The following is a 19,128-nucleotide window of genomic DNA, read 5'->3' as shown; positions in this document are numbered from 1 at the left end:
CACAAGTGCAGAGGGGTTTATTTTTCTAGATGCTAAGGGGTTGGAAAACACGTGTGGCAGTAAAAGCCTGTTCTCTCTTGCCCCCCCTCTATTTCCTAGAAATCACAGGGACATCATAAGGTCAGGATCAAAAAATTGCTCTTGCTTTGCAGCTCCAGGGCTGTGGAAGGAGCCCACAGGGAGGTGATGGACAAATGCATGTGGCTGACAGAGGGAGCAATAAAGTGCAAGCAGCCTCCCAGTCAATGCCAGTAAGATCTCAAGGTGACTGGAGGGGAATAAAATAGAGAACAAGCATTTTAACAACATCAAAGTCCACCCAAAACTTTCTTGATGGGACATAGTGCAAATAGGAGAAATATTGGTCATGCTTTATAAAAGACAGGGGCTAACCTTTCAGGCTGCTTGGTGCAGGAGAAGAAAAACGTGAGGACAGTGGAGCCGAACTCAGCGTAAGTCTCTGTGTTCCAGGCAAGCTACACATCCTCCGTGGAGGGAAGTGTCCCTTGTAGTGCTCTCCGGGAAATGACAAATTATCCAACCTATACAGTAACTAAAAAACACCCCTCTCCACTCTGAACTGCCCTACCTCAAATGCAGGAAAAATACCAGGAAGTTTGCCTGGAGTACCACTTCGGGATTCGGCACACAAACAAATTTTTAAGTATATGCAGCGTATGGCATCCAGGGACCAGAGAGCTTGCACCGGGCTGCCAGAGGGTGCAAGCAGGTCACCTCTGAAGAGGGACGTGACATTTTAAGTTACCTAGGCGTTCCTGCACTCTCTTCTGTGACCCCTGGACGTCACTGCAGATATTGGTCTGCGAGATAAACACAAACACCACCTTCAGGCAACTCTGAACTCTGCAAGGACAACGGGGGAGCCTCAGCATCACTGGATTTTGGCCCCTTGCTTATCCTTCAGAGCACGTTGGTCCTCTTTGTAACAGCAAGATCTGAGCAGGTCTTTGGCAACTCATGATCAGTGGAAGGCATGGGGATGAAAAAGGTTCATGGGAGAGGACAGAATCCTGCTGTGGATCTCTGTTACAATATTGTCACAACAGCACCTACAGGTTTCAGTGTGGAGTGAGAAAGGTTAAAGCTCATCCTTGGCATTAACAAGATGCTGCAGTGGACGAACCGGTATCATGTGATCTCTCAGCAGACGGTCCTGTGACCCTTTGTGGTTGTCAGGGGTTCTGTCGCCCAAAAAGTCTGTGAGAGTGTAATCCTCCAGCAGGCCAGCTTCTACTGCGTGGCGCCGGAGCCCCTCGCTCCCCACGAGCCCTTGCAGTCTCATGTACCCCTGCCGACAGAAGGGAGGCAGCTTCTGATGGGTGAAGGCAAACAGGAAACAGGACTCTGCAGGGGAAAGGATCAAAAGTCAGACTCAGCAGAGAAAAATTCCCATAAACTCAAAACAAAACGCAAAAAGGATGAGGGAAGGCAACTGGTTTCCCAGCCGGCACCCTGCCCCGGATGGCAGCAGAGTAATCGACTTAATTCTGCAGAGCTCAGGAGGTGCAGGGTGGGATCTCCAGTCTGTACTCTGAGAGGAAAAGGAGCTGGAATTGAGCTTGCAGCCCTCTGGCATCTTCTTCGAACCACTTGATTCCTTCTGTGTGCCATGTGGGGTTCCTGCAGGAGGTTCCCAGACCAGTCTTCAGACCAGGAAGGGAGGCAGCAGAGGCTCTCCAGCTCTCACATCCCAGCACTCCCATTTCCCATGGGAAAGCAATCCCATCATCAGTACATGAAAAGAGATCTGGTACCGAATGGCACAAAGGAACGTTCAGATCATGGAGGAGGAAGGAAAGCTGCAGCTAGAAAAGGGACTGAACCCAACCTCACACCCTGGGGCAGTCTCCTTCTGGTGATGAGCAAGAGCAAAGGCTATTTAGGAACATACACAGCACCGGCACTTTTTACTGTCTGGGGATGGCATCAGAGAGGTGTGACTGATGGTGAGACCACCAGCTCGCCACAGGGAGATCTCAGCTATTTTCAGAAGAGATTGCTCCTGTCACTTGTCCCTCACATCCCTCCTTGACCCTTTGCTCAAATTACCTGCGAAGAAATTGCGCAGGTCAGTGCTGAGGCAGTTCTCCAAAAAACGCCTCAGCGGCAGGATGTGAGCATTAGGGGCTGTCCAGTCTGTCAGAAAGTCCTCCACAATGTGATGGACGGCATCTGGGCGGGGGAGAGGCCAATCTGGGTGCTGAAGTCTCATCTCACGCTCTGCCGAGAGAAAATTAAGGGAATCTCTCAGTATCAAAATGTCATTAAAAAGAGCTTGGGGAGTGGAAAGCAGCTAGGACAGCTGTTTCAGCTTTTGTCCTGACCTTTTAATCCCTACCTTACTTTCATTTGCAATCCCCTCCACTAGCTCTGTTCTCAACAGCCCTGCCACTGCACAGCTGCCCCTTGTCCCTGCCTGCAGCACTTCCTGTCATTTCACTCCTGTTTCCCCTGGGCAGGGACTGCCAGACAGGCTGAGCTGCATTCAAGCTTTAATGATGCTACCCCATCACACTTCTTTCTGTACAAGGCAGGCTGGACCCTGACCCTAGGTTTTTGGAGATGAAGATTCAGCACACTCATTTCCCAAGGAAATCTATTCTGAGCGTGTTTGTTTGCTGGGTATAACACTCATCTCCAAACCCTTGCCTTTGGCTGCCTCTATCTCTGCGTGACCTCTCAAACCTGGGCCAGCCACAGAGAGCAGTGTTCTTCTGGCGGTAACACTGAACAACCCAGCCTCATCTGCCAGGACTCTGCAAAACACATGCAGGGTGCCAGCCAAAGGGAAGCAACGTTCCTCTCTTTGAGAATGGGGAAGTTCTCAGCACGCCTGTTTGTTCCTGTTCTCAAATATGAAGTCTCTGGTAGAACCCCCCCCACCCCACACCCTGTATCAGTCTGACCAATGGAAACTTCTTGCCAACTTCCAGCTTTTTTTTCAGCTCACACAGTGGTGGCAGATGCCCTAGAGGATGGACATGAAGGAAGTGGAGGAGAAGGGTGTGCAATGCCTTCAGGTACCCACCCCCCTCTTTGGCTCTGAAATATCTTCATCTCTCTCCATTTTGCGCTCATCAGATAATTAGTGGGGAGAGGCAGGAAAGCCTACCTGTTGGGAGGTGTTTGTAAAAGTAAATAACAGGGTGCAAAAAGTTGGACTGCCAGGCATGCTGTGCCTCTCCCACGGCACGGTTGTAGTAGAAGACATCCTTGTCAGCCCCAGAGAAATTCCTCCCATATTCCATGATGATGACAAACAGCCCACTGGGAGCCTTTCTCCCCGTCTGCATTTCCAGCTCGGCCAGGACTCCAACTGGGTACTCTTCCAGGTATTCAAATGCTGTGGCATTCCTGTGAATTGCAACCACAACCATCAGACCTTTTCACCAGAGAAAAGCCAGCTGGGATCCAACACCCCCTCAGCTGGTCGAGGCTAATGCCAAAGAGCCATCAGATGGTAATTATTTTTGGACATGACAGATCTGGGCTGAACTTGACACAGACCTTATGAAGGCTGCAGATACTGTTACAAGACTCCATTATTTTCCTGGGTTATGGGATTCCTCTCTACATTAGCACTGCTCAAGGAAAGCTTTTCCCTGGGGACAGACAGTAAAAGGGTACTACACCTCTGAGCCTAGAGGGAAGGTCTGGACCATTTCAGCCCTTTAAGAGAGAGAAGTAATTGGCAGAATTAGGCATACTGGCACCAGTTGTGGCAGTGGTACAGGTTTTGAGGTGGCTGCCTATGTGATGGTAACGTCCTTAAGCAGCAACGGAGCCATTTGTGTGGTGGCACAATGGGAAGCAAGGGTAAAGAAAAGGGAGTGAAACGATGCAGTGCTGGGAATAATTACTCACTCACTCTCTCAGCAGTATGATGTCAGCCAGAACACTGAACATCTGGTAGAGGCCTGAGGCTTCATTCACCCGCTTGATGATGGAATTGGTCAGCTGTGTAATAGGGTAGACTGTGGATGGCCAGGGGACACCATGGTGACGGTTTTCCAATAGGCGGTGGACTGCACGAGCTAAAACATTGAGAGAAACAAAGACAGCTTATTTAAAAATCCAAGGTTATGCTTTTAAGAAATCCAATTGCTCTGCTGCGGCACACACAGATACTGGCAGGACACAATAAATAAGCTTTACAGCTCATCCGTGCTCAGGATCTCCCACCCCAATCACCAGGAACTGCAGAGGAGATGCCCGCTGAAAGCTGATGTGATGCTAAGTGGTTGGTGAGGGGGCGGGGGGTCCTTGGGGATGTTTCATTACTTCTGAGCAGTCCTTTAATGATAAGGATGGGCACACACACATAAGACAGAAATTCTCTCTACTGCCCAAAGCCGCTGGGTTTTAACGCCAGAGCACAGACCTCTCACCCACAGCCTGTCACGAGGCAGAGCATCTGGCAGGCGGAAATCTATTGCGTTACATAAATAAGAGACAATGGGCAAGAGAGACACAAGACAAAACAAAGACAGACAACTAAAAACTTCAGATATGACCCCAAGTCACTTCTCTTCCACTTCAGATAATGCAGCTGCAGCTTGGCTGTGTTTTGTTGTTCTTGGTGTCAGCACAAGACTAAGGGTGATCTCTTTCCAGCAGTAAGCTATCAATTGTTCCTTCGAAGGGAAGAACAATTCCCACCTCTGCCCTTTCTGTACACCCCAGTACTCACTTGTATACCGGAAACCATGGATGAATCCCCCAGCAGATTTCCTGAAGTCAACAGAATGGCTAGCAGTGCCAAGAACAAAGAGCCCCCGAGTGCCTCTGGACTCGTAGCTGGGTTTGATCTGAGGATACTTCTTTTTATTCCCTTTTCCTGGCATCATTCTAAGGGATCTGATGTGCAAAAGAGAAGAGCAGGCTGTCAGGAAGGGCAGGGGTGGAAAAATAAAAACAGTTTCTGATAAGGCACACACTGTGTTGCAGCCACTGCACAGCTTCATGTCCCCACTGCCTTCAGTGGGATTTACTACTACAATGAGGATCTTCCAGAAGCCAGGGGTGCTCATCTCAAGGTAGCTCTGGACAAGATCAAATTCCAGCCTGAGCCACTGACAGTGAATTCTGGAAGACAGTGAAGTTAGTAGTATCATTTTCAACTGCAGGATGTACTAGGAGACAAACCAAGGTGGAGTGAAGTTTGTGTCCTCAGAGGAAAAGAAGCGGACAAAACCTTTCTGTAGTGATCTGTACCTGTACCATCCTCATTCCAAAAAAACCTGCAAAACACAAAAACATTGCTAGCCTTCTCCATGTGATCTGGCAGGTCAGGATGTTAAGTTCTAAATGCACAAGTTTTTCTGTGTCACCCATGTGCCATTTGTGTCCCAACACTGCCATCTGCTCAGCCCTAGAGCCTGTTGGTCAGAGGACAGTGGCACACACGTTCCCACTGGGACACGGCCACAGCTGCAGGGTAAACAAAGGACTGTGCAGCACCAGGTAGCTCAGAGCACGTGGAGGTCCAGGCAGTGCTGCCAGGAGACGACCTGCCCTTCCCTCTCCTCCCTACTCAGGCCCTTTACTCTAAATACCTGCTTCCCTGGAGACCCTGGTTCTCCCTCACCTGTTGTAGATAGAGAAGTCAAACTTCCAGCCCAGGCAGCGGATGACACGGTCATAAGGTGCGCGGGTGGCAAAATTATCCAGTTCATCCTGTGGGAGGGTGATGGAATCGATGCCTCCGCTGGTGTTCCTGTTCTCCAGGTAGAACCGGAGCGTGATGTGCAGCTTCCCTTTCTTGTCCTTGACAATAGCCAGATCTTCCAGGTCACCCTCCAGAAGCCCATCCAGAGACTTCAGCTGGTAGGTGTCCAGCAAGCCATTGTTAATTGCTCTGTGAAAAAAAGGAGAATGTAAGAAGGGCTGTCTCAGCTGCTGAAAACGGGACGCCTTTACCAGGGATCCCACACTTCACTTCAGTACAAAGGTTATCCCCAGAGCCTCAGGGCTCACAGGAACAGCACAGGTAACACAGCCTCGCTGCTCTTGCAAAATGTAGTCAACCTCTCAGCTCTCCTCTGTGATTGCAAGCAAAGAAACGACTTGGGAGCCAGCACTTTTTAATGATAGTTTCCAAGGGGACGTTTCCCTATTTCACACAGACCCTGAAGCACTCTCATCTAGCTCCTGTGTTCAACAACTGCAACCTGGACTGCTTTAAATCAAGGACCTAAAGAGAGAAAGCCTCATGTTTCCTCTGCAGCCCCCAGGACCACAGCACCTCCTGTGTCAGTCTGGCTCATCTCCTGGGCAAGAAGCGATTCTTCTTGTTTGTACTCCAGCTGTATTAGAAAGAGGAAAAGCAGCGGTTTCCTACCTCAGATCCCCGACGTAGTGGGTGGCCCATGAAAGGCGCACGCGGGACCGGCTCACCATGTGGATGAAATTCGTGACACCCAGAATGTTCTCTGCTGTCTCAAAGGCTGAGTTCCCTCGGCCCAAGATCAACACAGTTTGGCCAGCAAAATCCTCCGGGTTGATGGACACAGTCTCGTAACCCTCGACATATTCTGAGCCAGGAAAGTTTACCACGTTGGGGACCCATGTCCCAGTGGCGACCAACAAAGAGCTGCAAAAACAGGGATAGCACTAGGGAATGCCTGAATTATAGGAACAGGGCCGCCTCGCCCCAACTTCACCTAATAACCTGCTCCTCTCTTCCCTACCCTCAGGCCAACAAAGATGACTAGGAACATCTTTATATATAGCAAATGTCAGTGTGGGTGGTGTACATATATCTCTCCTTCCGTTGTTCATGAATATGCAAGTACTACTCCTATGTACTCACTGACGATATATATAATACTAAAGTTTCACAGGTTGATTGTATGTTGCATAAAAAATTACTTTGATTTAAAATTTGTGTTGCCTTTTAGTACAGCAGAACAAAAGTAATTTTTAAGAGGGATAGAAAATGGTTTTGATATTTTAAAATGTAACTCCTAGTCCTAAAAACATGTTAGCAACATCCCTAATTGTTAACACCAAAATTAAGTACAGTAATCTTTTTACATCTCTCCATAAGAACTTTTACTTGTACCTTAGGAAAATTTTTGTGACTTAGATGGAAACACCAGGCAGCTGAAGCTAGCAGCACTGTCTGCTGGCCCAGCCCTGCTCATGCAGCTCCCGAGAGCAACTCACTTGCGGTGCATGACTGTCTGTGATTGCCTCCTGTCCCCTCCAAGCTTGCCAGCCAGCACACCTCCAAGTGACAGCTAGCACGACCTGCTGTTGTAGAGCTGAACTTCTCAGGAGAAGTGAGAAATATACTCCGTACGTTCACACAAGTAACTTCTAGGTTTTTATGAATGTAGCTCAGTGGCAGTATGGGCTACACATGCATAAGTATGACAAGGGGAAGAGGAACTGAGGGACCAGCAGCCTTGAGGGTTATTTCTCACAGTCGGCTCCCTCTACTGCAGCAGCCCCACTTTCCTCTGGTTCCCCCCTGCCAGCTCTGTGCTAGCCCAGGGCTTCAGTTTGGCTGGGGCATACTTCTAAGCACATGTGGGTTAACAGAAGTGAGGTGTCTCTGCACTGACTCACTTGAGTTTGTAATAAAGGCAGCAGTGGCTACAAGAAGTACGACTAAGTTACTTTTTTCACAGAGAGCAATCATCTAGTGATAAAACAAAAGTGATTTCAAGCTTACTTATCAAGGATGGAACCTGTGGTGATGGTAATCGCATCCAGTTCGTGTCTGCCCTGTCAGCTCCTCAGCGAAGTCATAACATTGCTCGCAAAAGGCAACGCTTTCCCAGGAGCAGTTATTCCACCCACCCACCCCGCTGAGCCCTGCAAAATGTTTTTCCCCTGTGACAGTGGTTAAGGCTCTAAGAGGCTGTGAAATCTCCATCCCTGGAGATACTCATGCCTCAATAGCGCAAGGCTCTGAGCAACCTGACATCACTGGCCCTGCTTTGGGCAGGGGGCTTGGACAAAATGACCCTTACGGGTCTCTTCCAACCAAACTTATTCTGCGATTTTGTGACACTGAAGATGCCTGTGGAGAGCAGCGTGGCTAGCCCCGGGTTCACCCATTACCTGCACTTGTAGTTCTGCCTGTCCTGGTCAGTCAGGAGGAAGTAGTGGCCGTTCCAGGCCTGTCTGTCTTTCTCCAGCATCACGTGTATGATGGCCGTGTTGTACTGAACTCGCAGCTTCAGCAGGGAAGCAAAGTCCTCCAGGTAACGCACCATCGCGTCAGCGTCAGGGAAGAAGTCGCGGGAGTAGCGTCGGAAAAGCAGTCGGCGGTCGTGGCTGAGGAGCGAGTTCCAGTCATGGCGGAGGTTGAACTCGCTGTTGGATTTGCCCGTGTAACGCTTGTTGATGCTGATGAGCTTGCGATGGCGAGGGTAGAGGGCGAAGAAGCTGCCGGGAGCGTGGCTCCGCTCGAAGATGACGTAGTCCCGGCCAGCTCGCTGGAGGAAATAGGCCGCCTGCAAGCCCGAAGGGCCGGCCCCAATGACGCAGTAGTCATGGTAGAGGAAAGCAGCAGCACTCACCGCACACAGGTGGCCAGTGTACAAGGTCAGCCCCAGAAGCATCCCGCAGACTGCTGGGGCCATGGTGGGACCGGGATGGCTGCCCCTGCAGGGGAGAGGACCAGGGAGGGGTCACCCTGGGAGAAGCAGCTCTGGTAGGCGGAGGCCTCCCCGTAAGAGGCCCACAGGCTGGCCAGGCCCTGCCTGCCCAGGCCCAGCCACCATGGTGCCACAACCGCCCCTCAGGGCCCCAGGTCAGGGCGCTGGCTGTCGGGGCAGGGCCCCCCTCCCTCTGCCAGCCAATCGCAAAAGGACCCCAGGCCTTCCAGCCAATGGGCACACAGGGCCCCGGCCCGAGCCCACAGCAGAGCCTGGGGCCAGCAGGTGGGAAGGCGGGGCCCCCACAGTGCCTCTGTGCCCCAACAGCCAGTGGGAAAGCGAGGTGAAAGCCCCTCAGCCAATGGGAGATGGGGTACCCCGCGCTGCCCTCGCCAATAGGCACCTGTCTCGGCCCCGATGCCCCCCGCCCCCGCCCAATGGCGTGTGGGGTGTGGCCGGCGGCCGCGAGGCTCCGCACGTGACGCGCGGCGCAGCTGGCGAGGGGGGGGGGCGGGGGGGGGGGGGGGGAGCACCGCGAGCCGGCCGGCCCGGCCCCGCCAGCGGCCGCACCTGCACCGTGGAGCTGGCGGCGCTCCCCTCCTGCCGCGCCGCACGGGGACACGCGCGCGGGTGGGGGCGGGACAGCGCGGCTGCCCGCCGAGGGGCGAGCGTGGGGGAGGCGCACGCCCCGCGCCCAGCCACCGCCCCGCGCCCGCATCACGTGACGCCGCCGTCGCTTCCCGCCGGCAGCACCATGACGCCGCCGCGCGCGTACCACGTGCCCGGGAGAGGCGGGGCGGGGCGGGGCGCTTAAAGGGGCAGCTGCGGACGGGGAGCGGAGGCCGCGACTTCCTACACCGGCTGCGGCGCCCCAGCCCCAGGCGTTACCCACCCCCCCCGCCCCGGCACACACACACGACCACGTCACTGAACACAAGTAACTTTATTCCGCTTTCTCCCCCTGCTCGGTTTGTTTGCAGAACAGTGGGGTAGGAAGGCTGAGCCTGTCCTCCCCTCCACCGGCAGGGAAAGTGAGGGGGGCCCAGGCCCTGCAGCCCCCCTCTACCACACTGCAGGGTTCAGCTCTCTTCCTCTGAAAGAAAAGAGAAACAGTAATGGTGTAAATAGAGCTGGGGAAAGAAAACCACCCCAAACCCCAAAATAAACCCTGTGTCAAGGAAATGCCCACACAGGGAGGCTGATCCCACCTCATTGTGCCTGTCCCCCCAGCCCCTGCAAACCTCTCAGCCAAGACCACACACACGTCATTTGGAATTACACAATTTACATGCCTGAGCAAGTTACGCAGCAACCTAAAATCTCCCTAACGAAAATCAGAGCAGCCAGGCTAAGTTTACAGCCTGAAAAAAAAAAAAGCCAGAAGATGTTTTTCATATCACAGAAGCAAGAGCTCTATGTCAAATTGTTTCCACTGTCGACAGAGCATATGCAGATCACACGTCAGGGATCACAGATGGTTTTAGGCAGCAAAACGAAGACAGCAGTTGTCCACTGTGGCACCACCAATCCTCCAAAACACCTTTCTGACCAACTAACAACTGCTCAACTTCAAGAGTCACTTGACCCAGTTACCTCAATCAGACTAGGTCACCACACATTTTAAATGTGTCGTATTCTAGCCACTCCCATTTCTAAAAATGTAGTAAAAATATATCCCAGCACCAATTTAGATCAGCACCCACCCACTCCCCCACATCCTGAGGCTGTTGAACCAAGGGCTCCTTGGCAGGCTTTGTTTTCCCACTCGGTGCTCTGGATCTGGGTCTTCTCCCCCACCCCTGCTAAAATCGGTCCTCCCTCCATCTCCATACAGAGGTACATCATCTGCATTTCCAACTCTCAATTCTTTTTGCTTCCAACTGAGTGCTCCCAATGCCACTCACCCCTTTCCTGCCGCCAAGTCCCATCCTGGGGACCACATATTCTCCAGCCTCACTCCTCTCCTGCCATTGCACTAGCCAGATCTCACCCTTTCAATCTGGTCTTCATCACAGTTCACCCCTTTGCATCCAGACCAGTAGATCACTTAAAAGCATAAATCGCCAAGTATGCTACAAACCTTCCTCCTCCTCTTCTTCCTCCTCATCCTCCTCATCTTCATCAGAGCTAAACGTGCCATCAGGCAAGCTGTAGATTCGGATCACCTGCTTGTTGGGGTCCTTGAGGATGAGGTACTTCCCCTCATCCAGCTTCATGCAGATGTCAATGACACATCGCAGGATGCCCCAGGCGTTCTCTATGCTCAGGTTAATCTGGCTGGCAAACTCATTCGGCTTGAACTGCTGCGTGCCCAGGATCACGTGGCGGGCAGAGTCCTTCACGTGGTAACGGGATACATACCTGGGGGGGGGGCAAGAAGAAACCAGAGGGGTATCAGGAGATTAAGACCAGCCAGCAGAAGAACAACATCAAGAAAAGCACCATGATCATCTTTGTTTTGTTTTCTGGGCTGAAAGCTAAGAGGGTCTCCTGGCTACAAGCTGTCAATCAGTAATGTACCCAGAATCCTTCTACCACCCCAAATCAGATGGGGTGGTATAAGATACAGAAGAATTAGTCCCACAGATAAAAATGAAACAATAGCATGATTAGCCCAGAGTCTGGAATTAAACAGATGCAAATGCATCAGTCTCATATCCAAGGATGGAACCTGGGATTGCAGAACCACCAGAACCGAGTTAACAAATCCCTTTTGTTCATTATTCACAGCACGGACTCAACTGACTTTGAGCTGACAGTTCAAAAAGGGCTGGGGTGATACCTCCCCTCCACCCAGTTTTTCAGTAACGGGGCACTGAGGATCTCAATCACATTCCTGACAGGTAGCACAGCCACTGTGTTTATTTCTCGTTGGCAGTCTTGGCAAACAGGCTGAGAGCTGCAAGAGGTCGCCTGTCCATCACGTGTGTGAGGTCTCACAAGATCACAGCCCAGGGCACATCAGCCTGATGCTGAGGGGAAGCAGCTTACACCAAAGCTGGTGCGATCACTGCAAGCCTTCTCCTCTTGGCCACTCAAAATGTGGGGTAATTTTATGATTACTCATTCTACAAATGGTTCACTTTGACATATACTGTGTTAAATCATGGAAAATGCACACCTGAAAGATGCTTGGTATGAAAACCCCATCCTACCCGAGTTTAAGATACTCTGATCCAGCCAGCAGCGCGCAACATGTCCAGCGGGCTAATTTGTAGCTGTTGTTTTTCAGCTCTGTGGCAATCACAGCTCCTCTCTGAGAGTCAAGCTTCTGGCGCCAGTCTACTCCATTGCAATACTGAAAGGAGAATCAAAACTAGGGTCAACTGAACAAGCCAGCAGCAGTCATCTCTTCAACCATCTTGACATCACGTAAGGTAGTTTCTTCTATACCCCTTATAGACCATATGAGGGAGTGAGAACAGCAACCTACAGGGAAAGCCCTTGCACTGGAAAGGGAGAAACGCAAACAGCGGGAATTGGCCAACATCTGGGACACTGGTTAGGAAGGGAAGTCTGTGAGGGAAGAGTTTACAGGGGAAGCATGGGGACAGACTGGCTATTGTGCCAATCACCTAGGGACAAGGGGGTTCAAACCAGCTACCTCGCATCTGGGGGAGAATCCCATCAGCACTGCTTGTCCACCAAAGTTATACTCCTTTGGTGGAATGTAGCCACCTGGGGGACACTGCCAGATATTTGTCTCATCTTGCTGGCTGTACCTGGCATGTCAGGCAGCAGTGAAACAGTTAGAGCTAGCTTTGGGATCCCGTTCTTCCTCACCCTGGAATCCCACTCGTTCAGTGTTTTGATGTTGATGAATGACACTTCTCCATTAGCTCCTGTCATCACTCCATCATGTTCACAGCGGACAATGAGATCTATATCATCTCCCAGCTTCCACCTTCGGTATCTGCCAACAAACAATCCAGCTAGTTATTTCTGACCCTTGTTCTCTTCCAGATCCATGCAAGCACTCAGCAAAATCCTTTCCCCCACTATCTGTTCACTGTTAGGATGTTCAAGAATCCCCCTCATGGTAAAGCTTCTATCAATAACACTTTTAACTTGTTTTGCCTCTGTATCACGCTGACATCCTGCACCCTTGACAAACTTGGGCGGAAAGAGATCAACATACCTGTATGCAACAGAAGCTACTTCGTTTTTATCCATGTCATCCTCCACAAAAGGGTTTGGGTTGGGAAACTTGTATTTCTCCTTTCCCTGCAGAAGAAAACAAAAGCGCACATTAGGAGAAAAACCTGAGTGATCTTTCCCCCACTGCATGAATACTCTCTTACAGCAACAGTAGCTAATTTTCCTTACAAACACTAAAATACCAAGACAGCTAAGAAGCCTCATCTTCACATTAGTCACTTTGCTGTAAACAGTACTTCTACTGGCACTTCAGCTTCACTAAGTGTACTCAGAAGCCTGCCTACTTCACCAATGGGACTGAGATTTCTTCTTTGTGGAATAAAGATGAAAATCTTTCTACAAGAAAGTCACACTGCTCACCAGAGGTTATCCCACCTCTTTCAAAACTGAAAGAACATCAGCATAACATGGCTCTGTCAATCAAAACGCTTCTGTGCTGTATTAAAGCAACCGTAATGAACTCTCTTCTTGAGACTCTCCGAAACACAGACCCTACTACACAGCACTGCTCAACCGTACCATCCTCAGACACTGCTGTGAGAAGTTATGATTGATGTAGGTAGCTTCCATGGCAAGGTTGCGTGGAGAATTAAAAGAGTTGCCCTCTTCCTGTGGTGGTTCATTGGCTGTTTCACTCACTGTCAGGAGGTCTGTGAAGAAAACCAGACACAAGTGGTTATACTTGGGAGAGTACGTCAGCTTCAGTGAGTCTCTAGCCCCACACTGGAGCAGACCAATACTGAAGTTACCCCCACAACTAGCAAGCATACTGCAGTAACCAGGTTGTTCCAGGGGTCTCAGTCTGGAGACTGAGACACAGAATAAACTCAAAAAAGCATAAAGAAAATTAGGCCCTTTAGCTACTGTGACAGAAATTTCTTTCAGGACTTTTCCTCACCAAAATCTGAATTGTCCCTCTTGTCAAAGAAAAGCTTGGATCCAACTCTCTGGACAATGATGTCCCAGGAATAGACAGAGCGAGTGCAGCTCATCAGTGTGGCCAGGATGGCATCTGTGGCAAACACATTCCCTTGGGTCTTGGCCAGCTATGGATACAGGATGAGAAAACTGTGTTTCAGCAGTAAAAACAGCCACCCCTTCTTCAGCCAGGATGAGCAGTGTTAGCGAACCAGATCATTAATTTCTTCTCCCATGCTAAGGAAGCTAGACTGGTAGGTACACCATCAACTGCTAGACAAAGCGTGAGGTACTACTCAGCAATCCAGTCCCACCCTCACCCAAACAAGGAAGAAGTAAGCAACCTATTACAAAATGTTAATTCTGTTGGGAAAAGGCAGGGCTCCTTATTGCGGATCAGGTTACAGAGAGACATCTCCAAGTCTTCCTGATCTCCAAAAGCAGAAACCTTAAGAACCAGGTCTCTGACACCAAAGTTTCTTTCCCAACATAGCTCAAGTACTACCAGTCTGTTTGCCTTTCCAGAATGACAGCTTTTCCTTGGCTAGTAGTTTTGCATTAATCTAGCTCTGCCTTAGACCTAAGAATACCAGCTGATGCTTCTTTCCCTTTGCAAGCTTAGGGATCTGGAATGTTTCTGCCCTTCTCTTAACTTTGGTCTGACAGTGACAGCTGGTTTCTAACAGCATGCACTGAGAAACACACTACTGGGTTTTACAAACCAGTAAACGTACCTTTCGGATAACTGGGTCATCAGTAGTAGTGACGGTATGGAAGATGCGCTTAATGCTCCTCAGTAGTTTCTCATTCCTTGTTGTAATGCGGTCAAAAGCTTTGTCATAATATTCTAGGGCTCCACAGCACTCTCTGCAGAGGTAAGAGGAGGACCATCTTGATATCCTCACTACAGATACCACCACCCACAAACCGCACAGGACCGAGGGGCCTGTTGAGCATTCCATTACCCGTCTCCCTGCTTTGGGTACCTCAAAGAGAACATCTTGCCCTCCTGCTTTCCAAAAATCTGGTCAGTTCAGGAAGCAAACAAACAGCTGTTTTAGGAACTCACATGTCCTGTGGCTCAGACACCTCCAGGTAGCGCATCTTCATCAGCCGAGGGAAATCCATCTCTTCTTTCACCTCCCAATCACTGCGAACTTCAACAGAGGAGTCACGAGGCTTCTGCTGCGCAGCCAGAGGTAGGACAGGTAAGAGAAATGGAGACAGAGCACATCAGGATTTGTGCAAGAGGAGTTGCTCTGTGAGGGCAGCCAGAAAAACTGAACCAACACATGGGGCGGAGAGCTTGCTGGTTTACCTGTGATTTTTGGTCCCATTTCTGCCTCACTCCAAACTGCTTCTGAAACTTCTTTTGTAGGCGCAGACGATCTCTAAAATGGCAAATGTGAGAAAAGTCTTGAAGACAAGTTCTCAATTCCTATGTGCCACAACCATTCCTACGCTTCCAAATTACCACCAGAGGAGCAATGCTTTTAGGCACCAAGCCGCCGAAACATTTGCTGAGCCATCTGTTGATCAAGATGTCCGAGGCATTAAAAGCTCTGTCAGCTCTTTAAATATTTTAATCTCTAAAGATTGCAACGCAGTTTTCAGACAAGCGTATGCTCCGCTTTAAACTGCCATGCTTACTTTCTAAGTACGATTCAAAAATTCTTCTAAATTCTTAGATAGCTGTTTGAAACCCATGCCTGTAACTTCTGCTGACATCAGCACAACATCAAACTTGAAATATCCTGAAATTCTTCTTTGCTGACTGTTTGCTCTAGTGGGTTCTGTTACACTAATGTCATACATTTATCAACAGTATGTTCACACACTCCAACCCAAGTACGGTATGCTTGTATCTGCAGCCTACCTCTCCTTCTGCTTGGCACTCTTTGGCAGTGTCTGCATGCTGAACTGCAGCATGTTCCGACGGTCCTTGTCTCTCCGAAGGTTCCTCTGCAGACACGAAGGAAAGAAAAAAAAATAACATTTTAGCTGCAAAGTAATTCTGTGCTGCTGAAGCTCTCCTTTGAGCCTGTTTCTGAAAATACACTACCTGTGCAAATCGCATACGATTTCTCTGGTACGCTGTTTTCTGCGTTCGTGCTGTATCCACCAGCTGGAAGCTAGTCTCATCCTCCTCGTGGAAATATGCATATTGACTTCCGCCACCAAACTGCGATGAGTACTTGTCTGGAAACAAAACAAAGCATCTTGACACCAAGCTTCTAGAAAAAGGACCCTGACACTTTGCCTCCTCCCCCAAAATTCCCTCCAACTGCCTTCACCTAAGTCTGATGCATAAACCGGCACTCCTGCTATACACCAGCATGTTTTCTTCCCCTCCATGCCTCCCTGAAAATCCCTAATCATAAAGCAGTACAAAAATCAGGAGTAAGCCCTAAGTACAGGGAGAGCCCAACAGAGCTCTCCCAGGGGTGAGGCCCGCTTCGTAATTTAAGAAGCCTCTCTTGCTGAGGTGCGCAGGTAACCACCAGAGTGGGTGTGAGACATAAAAGCAGGAATGCTGCTTGAAGAAAAATTTAGGAAACAAACCACAGGAAGAGCCACCAGACAACACATACTTGTATATCTTTTATCCTGATACGTGGCTCCTGTCCAATCAGCCACCTGAGGACAAGCATAAAGAGTCAAAATAAGTGAGTATTAACATGACACTTCCCCCCACCACCTCCGACTTTCTATCTGCAGGACTTCAAGCAACAGAAGCAAACACTGCTGTATGCTTCAGAATTAATACTTTTAAACTCTCAAGTTCACTTGCCAGCCCTGCTAATTGTTCAGAACTGTGCTATGCGCTAGGACGCACTGCAAAGCATGCCAGACAAGCAGCCATGGTAATAAAAAGCAAAGACCAGTGGCAGCGTGCAGAGGTGGGATGCCAGAAGGCACACAAGGCTCGTTCAGCAGCAGCCCAATCCGCCGTGGCACGATGAAAATACCTTTCCGAGGCGGTCTCCTTTACTGAAGGGCTGGTAGGGCATGTCCCTGAACTGCTCGGGGACGGCACACGGGCCCCAGCCGGAGGGATTGTCCTGGATCACAGGTGTCACAAACTTCGCCATTTCTTAAACTTCTAGAAGGAAGGAAAAAGGAAAAAAAATCCCAAACCCTCAGCTGCCGCACGGCGAACCCCGTCGCACGCCGTGACACCCGCTGCAGTGGGGCACCGGGGACCGCGGCCTTGCCCCGGCGCAGGCCAGGCGCGGTACCACCACGAGGGGAGGGCGGGGAGACCCCCTCCGCCAGCCGGGCCCGCACCGAGGGGAACGGCCGGGGCGAGACGGGGAGTCCCGGTCACCGCTGCCACCGTGTGTGTGTAGGGGGAGGGGTGGGGACCCGGCCCCCACCGGAACCGAGGGCTGCGCCGGGGCGGGGCCGGGGGTCCCGATGCCCGCGGGCGAGCGGCAGTAGGACCGGAGGCTGCCCCCGGAGCAGCCCCAGCGGCCTCCTCACCTGCACTACCCCGTCACAGCCCCGATGACAGCGGATACGGTGGCGGCGGGCGAGGAAAGAGGCCGCGCGCACCCCCGGCCTGCCCCTTTCGCGTCAGCGCCGCGCGACACCAGCGCCGCCAAGCACCGCTGTCGTAAAATTAAAAAAACCCCACAAAACACTAAAAGGAGTGGAGCGCGGCTGCCGTAAAGCGCCCCCCTAGAGTACGAAGTACGTCACGGCCATAACGCTGCGGGAGGGCCGGGCTGGGAGAGCGGCGGCTCGCGCAGGTGCACACCAGCGTCTCTATGGTCCATCCCGCCGCTGGCTAAGCGGCCGCAGGGCCCGGGCCGAGGGCGGCGGCGGCGGTGGCCGTGCCTCGTCCTCTGGCCACGGCATTCATGGCAGCCGGAGTTTCTTTACGTGTTCGGCTTCGTGGCCGAGGCATTGGAGTCGCCTGTCCCTGCTGCTGAGGCCGCGGGGTGCTGGCGCGGTGGGGAGGGCGTAGGGGCCCATGCACGCCATGAAGCTGTGTTCCGTGTGGCCTGTGCCCGGGTCGAGTTGGTTTGTCTCCCGTTTTGTTGTGCCTTCTGTCATGATGCTATTATTTACCGAGATTTCGCTCCATCTTAATTAGCACTTAACAACAAAACTGTGTAGGCGTGGAAAGAGAGTGATGTTAATGATAGTAAATTGGCCCCATCGATTACAAAGCTTGGGTTTGGCTTTCAAGTAGAAAACCTGAGGTGACACATGACAAAACCATTCAGTTTGTACCTGGCTGTCATAAAGAGGAAGAAAACATTATCTTCTCTGTCTGCTGAAAGTGTGGCAGAGCATGGCAGCTCAAACAAACAACGGTGAGGTGTCAGAAATACCTTACCCAGTGGTAATGGTAATTAAACTTACTAGAAATGTGGAACTTCTTTTAGTGGAAATATTTAAGCCTACAGTAGGCAAATGTCTGTTGGGAACAGTTTTGGTGTAAATGACTTGCCTGATAGCAAAAGGATGGGATAGGTTGTCTAACAAATTTCTTCCTATTCTCTACTCTCATGACGATAACCTGGGCTTCATGACCACACAAAGGACTGCCCAATCTCAATAATAGGTTTTTGCTCTTTGGAACAACTGGAATTCAAACTATCTGGCCTAAAATAATGTATCAGAAGAATACTGATCCTCAGCTTAGCAAAATAAGGTTTTAACTACTAGTGTGCAGTCCCTGTCTGGTTGTGCTAGGTTGCTCTACAGACGGGAGATGGAGTTACTGTCAAATTTGGTACGTAAATTCCTGTTTTTCACAGATAAAAATGGAGATAGAAGTTAAGAGATACATGACTTTGATAGAGAACAGACTTAGAGAGCTCTGGACAAGAAGCGTATCAATAAAGCAACATGTCAGGACAGGAAATATGACTTAATGCATGACTTAATTTTCTCACACAGCCTCTTGAAATAAAAATATGTTCCAAATGATGCAATGGTTTTGTAGAAAAGCAGGTACTTTTCAGGTAGTAGTTGTATGATCATTCAACTGACTTTGTGTTTTAGAGGTTGTGAAAAAACACTTGACTTTGAGAGGTAGAGATGTGCGAAGAATGGTAATTGCAGTTGCACTTGCTGTATTCACAATGTGGTATTCAAGGTTTTGCATTGTCCCTGATGGCTTTCCTTGACCTGCTGAAGGGGAGGTGTAGGACTGGACGTTAGGATTCAGCCCTACAGCCTCTCTAGGAGACCGTGAACCAGTGATTTACTACAGTGTGTGCCTCAGATCCCTGTGTCTGTCATTGGGATAGTACTTCTTAAGGAGTGAGGGCAATAAATCACTATATGTCAGATGTTCACATGCCAGAGTGATTGAAGTTTTCTCTACCTGTAAAAAGAGCAGGATCCAGTTTACAGATCTCTACAGCTCACAGGCTAAAAACTAACTCTTTAGAGAATTTTGCTGGGT

At 50.3% G+C, this 19,128-nt stretch overlaps 2 protein-coding genes across 3 annotated transcripts; both read right to left on the bottom strand.

Moving 5' to 3' along the window:
* Positions 1 to 121: 121 nt before the first annotated feature.
* FOXRED2 (FAD dependent oxidoreductase domain containing 2) lies at positions 122 to 9,367 on the bottom strand. The gene is made up of 9 exons (XM_074871272.1): positions 9,201 to 9,367; positions 8,092 to 8,637; positions 6,362 to 6,613; positions 5,609 to 5,878; positions 4,712 to 4,878; positions 3,890 to 4,055; positions 3,134 to 3,375; positions 2,071 to 2,241; positions 122 to 1,365 (listed from the first exon to the last, which is right to left on the bottom strand). Exons 2-9 carry the CDS (start codon positions 8,613 to 8,615, stop codon positions 1,100 to 1,102), a joined length of 2,058 nt encoding a protein of 685 aa, XP_074727373.1. The 5' UTR covers positions 8,616 to 8,637; positions 9,201 to 9,367; the 3' UTR covers positions 122 to 1,099.
* Positions 9,368 to 9,554: 187 nt separating this feature from the next.
* EIF3D (eukaryotic translation initiation factor 3 subunit D) lies at positions 9,555 to 17,308 on the bottom strand. 2 transcript variants are annotated; one of them, XM_074871269.1, is made up of 15 exons: positions 17,190 to 17,308; positions 16,676 to 16,809; positions 16,298 to 16,343; positions 15,769 to 15,905; positions 15,583 to 15,668; positions 15,025 to 15,097; positions 14,776 to 14,891; positions 14,441 to 14,573; positions 13,687 to 13,834; positions 13,308 to 13,438; positions 12,769 to 12,854; positions 12,414 to 12,543; positions 11,786 to 11,928; positions 10,711 to 10,991; positions 9,555 to 9,723 (listed from the first exon to the last, which is right to left on the bottom strand). In XM_074871269.1, exons 2-15 carry the CDS (start codon positions 16,796 to 16,798, stop codon positions 9,710 to 9,712), a joined length of 1,647 nt encoding a protein of 548 aa, XP_074727370.1. In that variant the 5' UTR covers positions 16,799 to 16,809; positions 17,190 to 17,308; the 3' UTR covers positions 9,555 to 9,709. The 2 variants fall into 2 exon arrangements, with proteins under 2 accessions (XP_074727370.1, XP_074727371.1); XM_074871270.1 differs by having other exon boundaries at positions 14,776 to 14,888.
* Between the last annotated feature and the right edge of the window lie 1,820 nt (positions 17,309 to 19,128).

Source organism: Strix uralensis, chromosome 5 (genome assembly GCF_047716275.1).
Source record: "Strix uralensis isolate ZFMK-TIS-50842 chromosome 5, bStrUra1, whole genome shotgun sequence".
Taxonomy (NCBI): domain Eukaryota; kingdom Metazoa; phylum Chordata; class Aves; order Strigiformes; family Strigidae; genus Strix; species Strix uralensis.
This window is presented reverse-complemented; position numbering and strand designations above follow the sequence as displayed.

Bases quoted from the DNA above. Each gene is read 5' to 3' on its own strand.
- EIF3D (XM_074871269.1), bottom strand. From the start codon at position 16,798: ATGGCGAAGTTTGTGACACCTGTGATCCAGGACAATCCCTCCGGCTGG. The intron at 15,906-16,297 runs GTATGTGTTGTC...TTTTGTTTCCAG, and splicing joins TCAGGATAAAAGATATACAA to ACAAGTACTCATCGCAGTTT. The intron at 12,855-13,307 runs GTACGGTTGAGC...TTTCTTCTGCAG, and splicing joins CACAGCAGTGTCTGAGGATG to GGAAAGGAGAAATACAAGTT.
- FOXRED2 (XM_074871272.1), bottom strand. From the start codon at position 8,615: ATGGCCCCAGCAGTCTGCGGGATGCTTCTGGGGCTGACCTTGTACACT. The intron at 4,879-5,608 runs GTGAGGGAGAAC...TTTGCACATCAG, and splicing joins GACTTCTCTATCTACAACAG to ATCCCTTAGAATGATGCCAG. The intron at 2,242-3,133 runs GTAGGCTTTCCT...TTCTCTCGGCAG, and splicing joins TTACAAACACCTCCCAACAG to AGCGTGAGATGAGACTTCAG.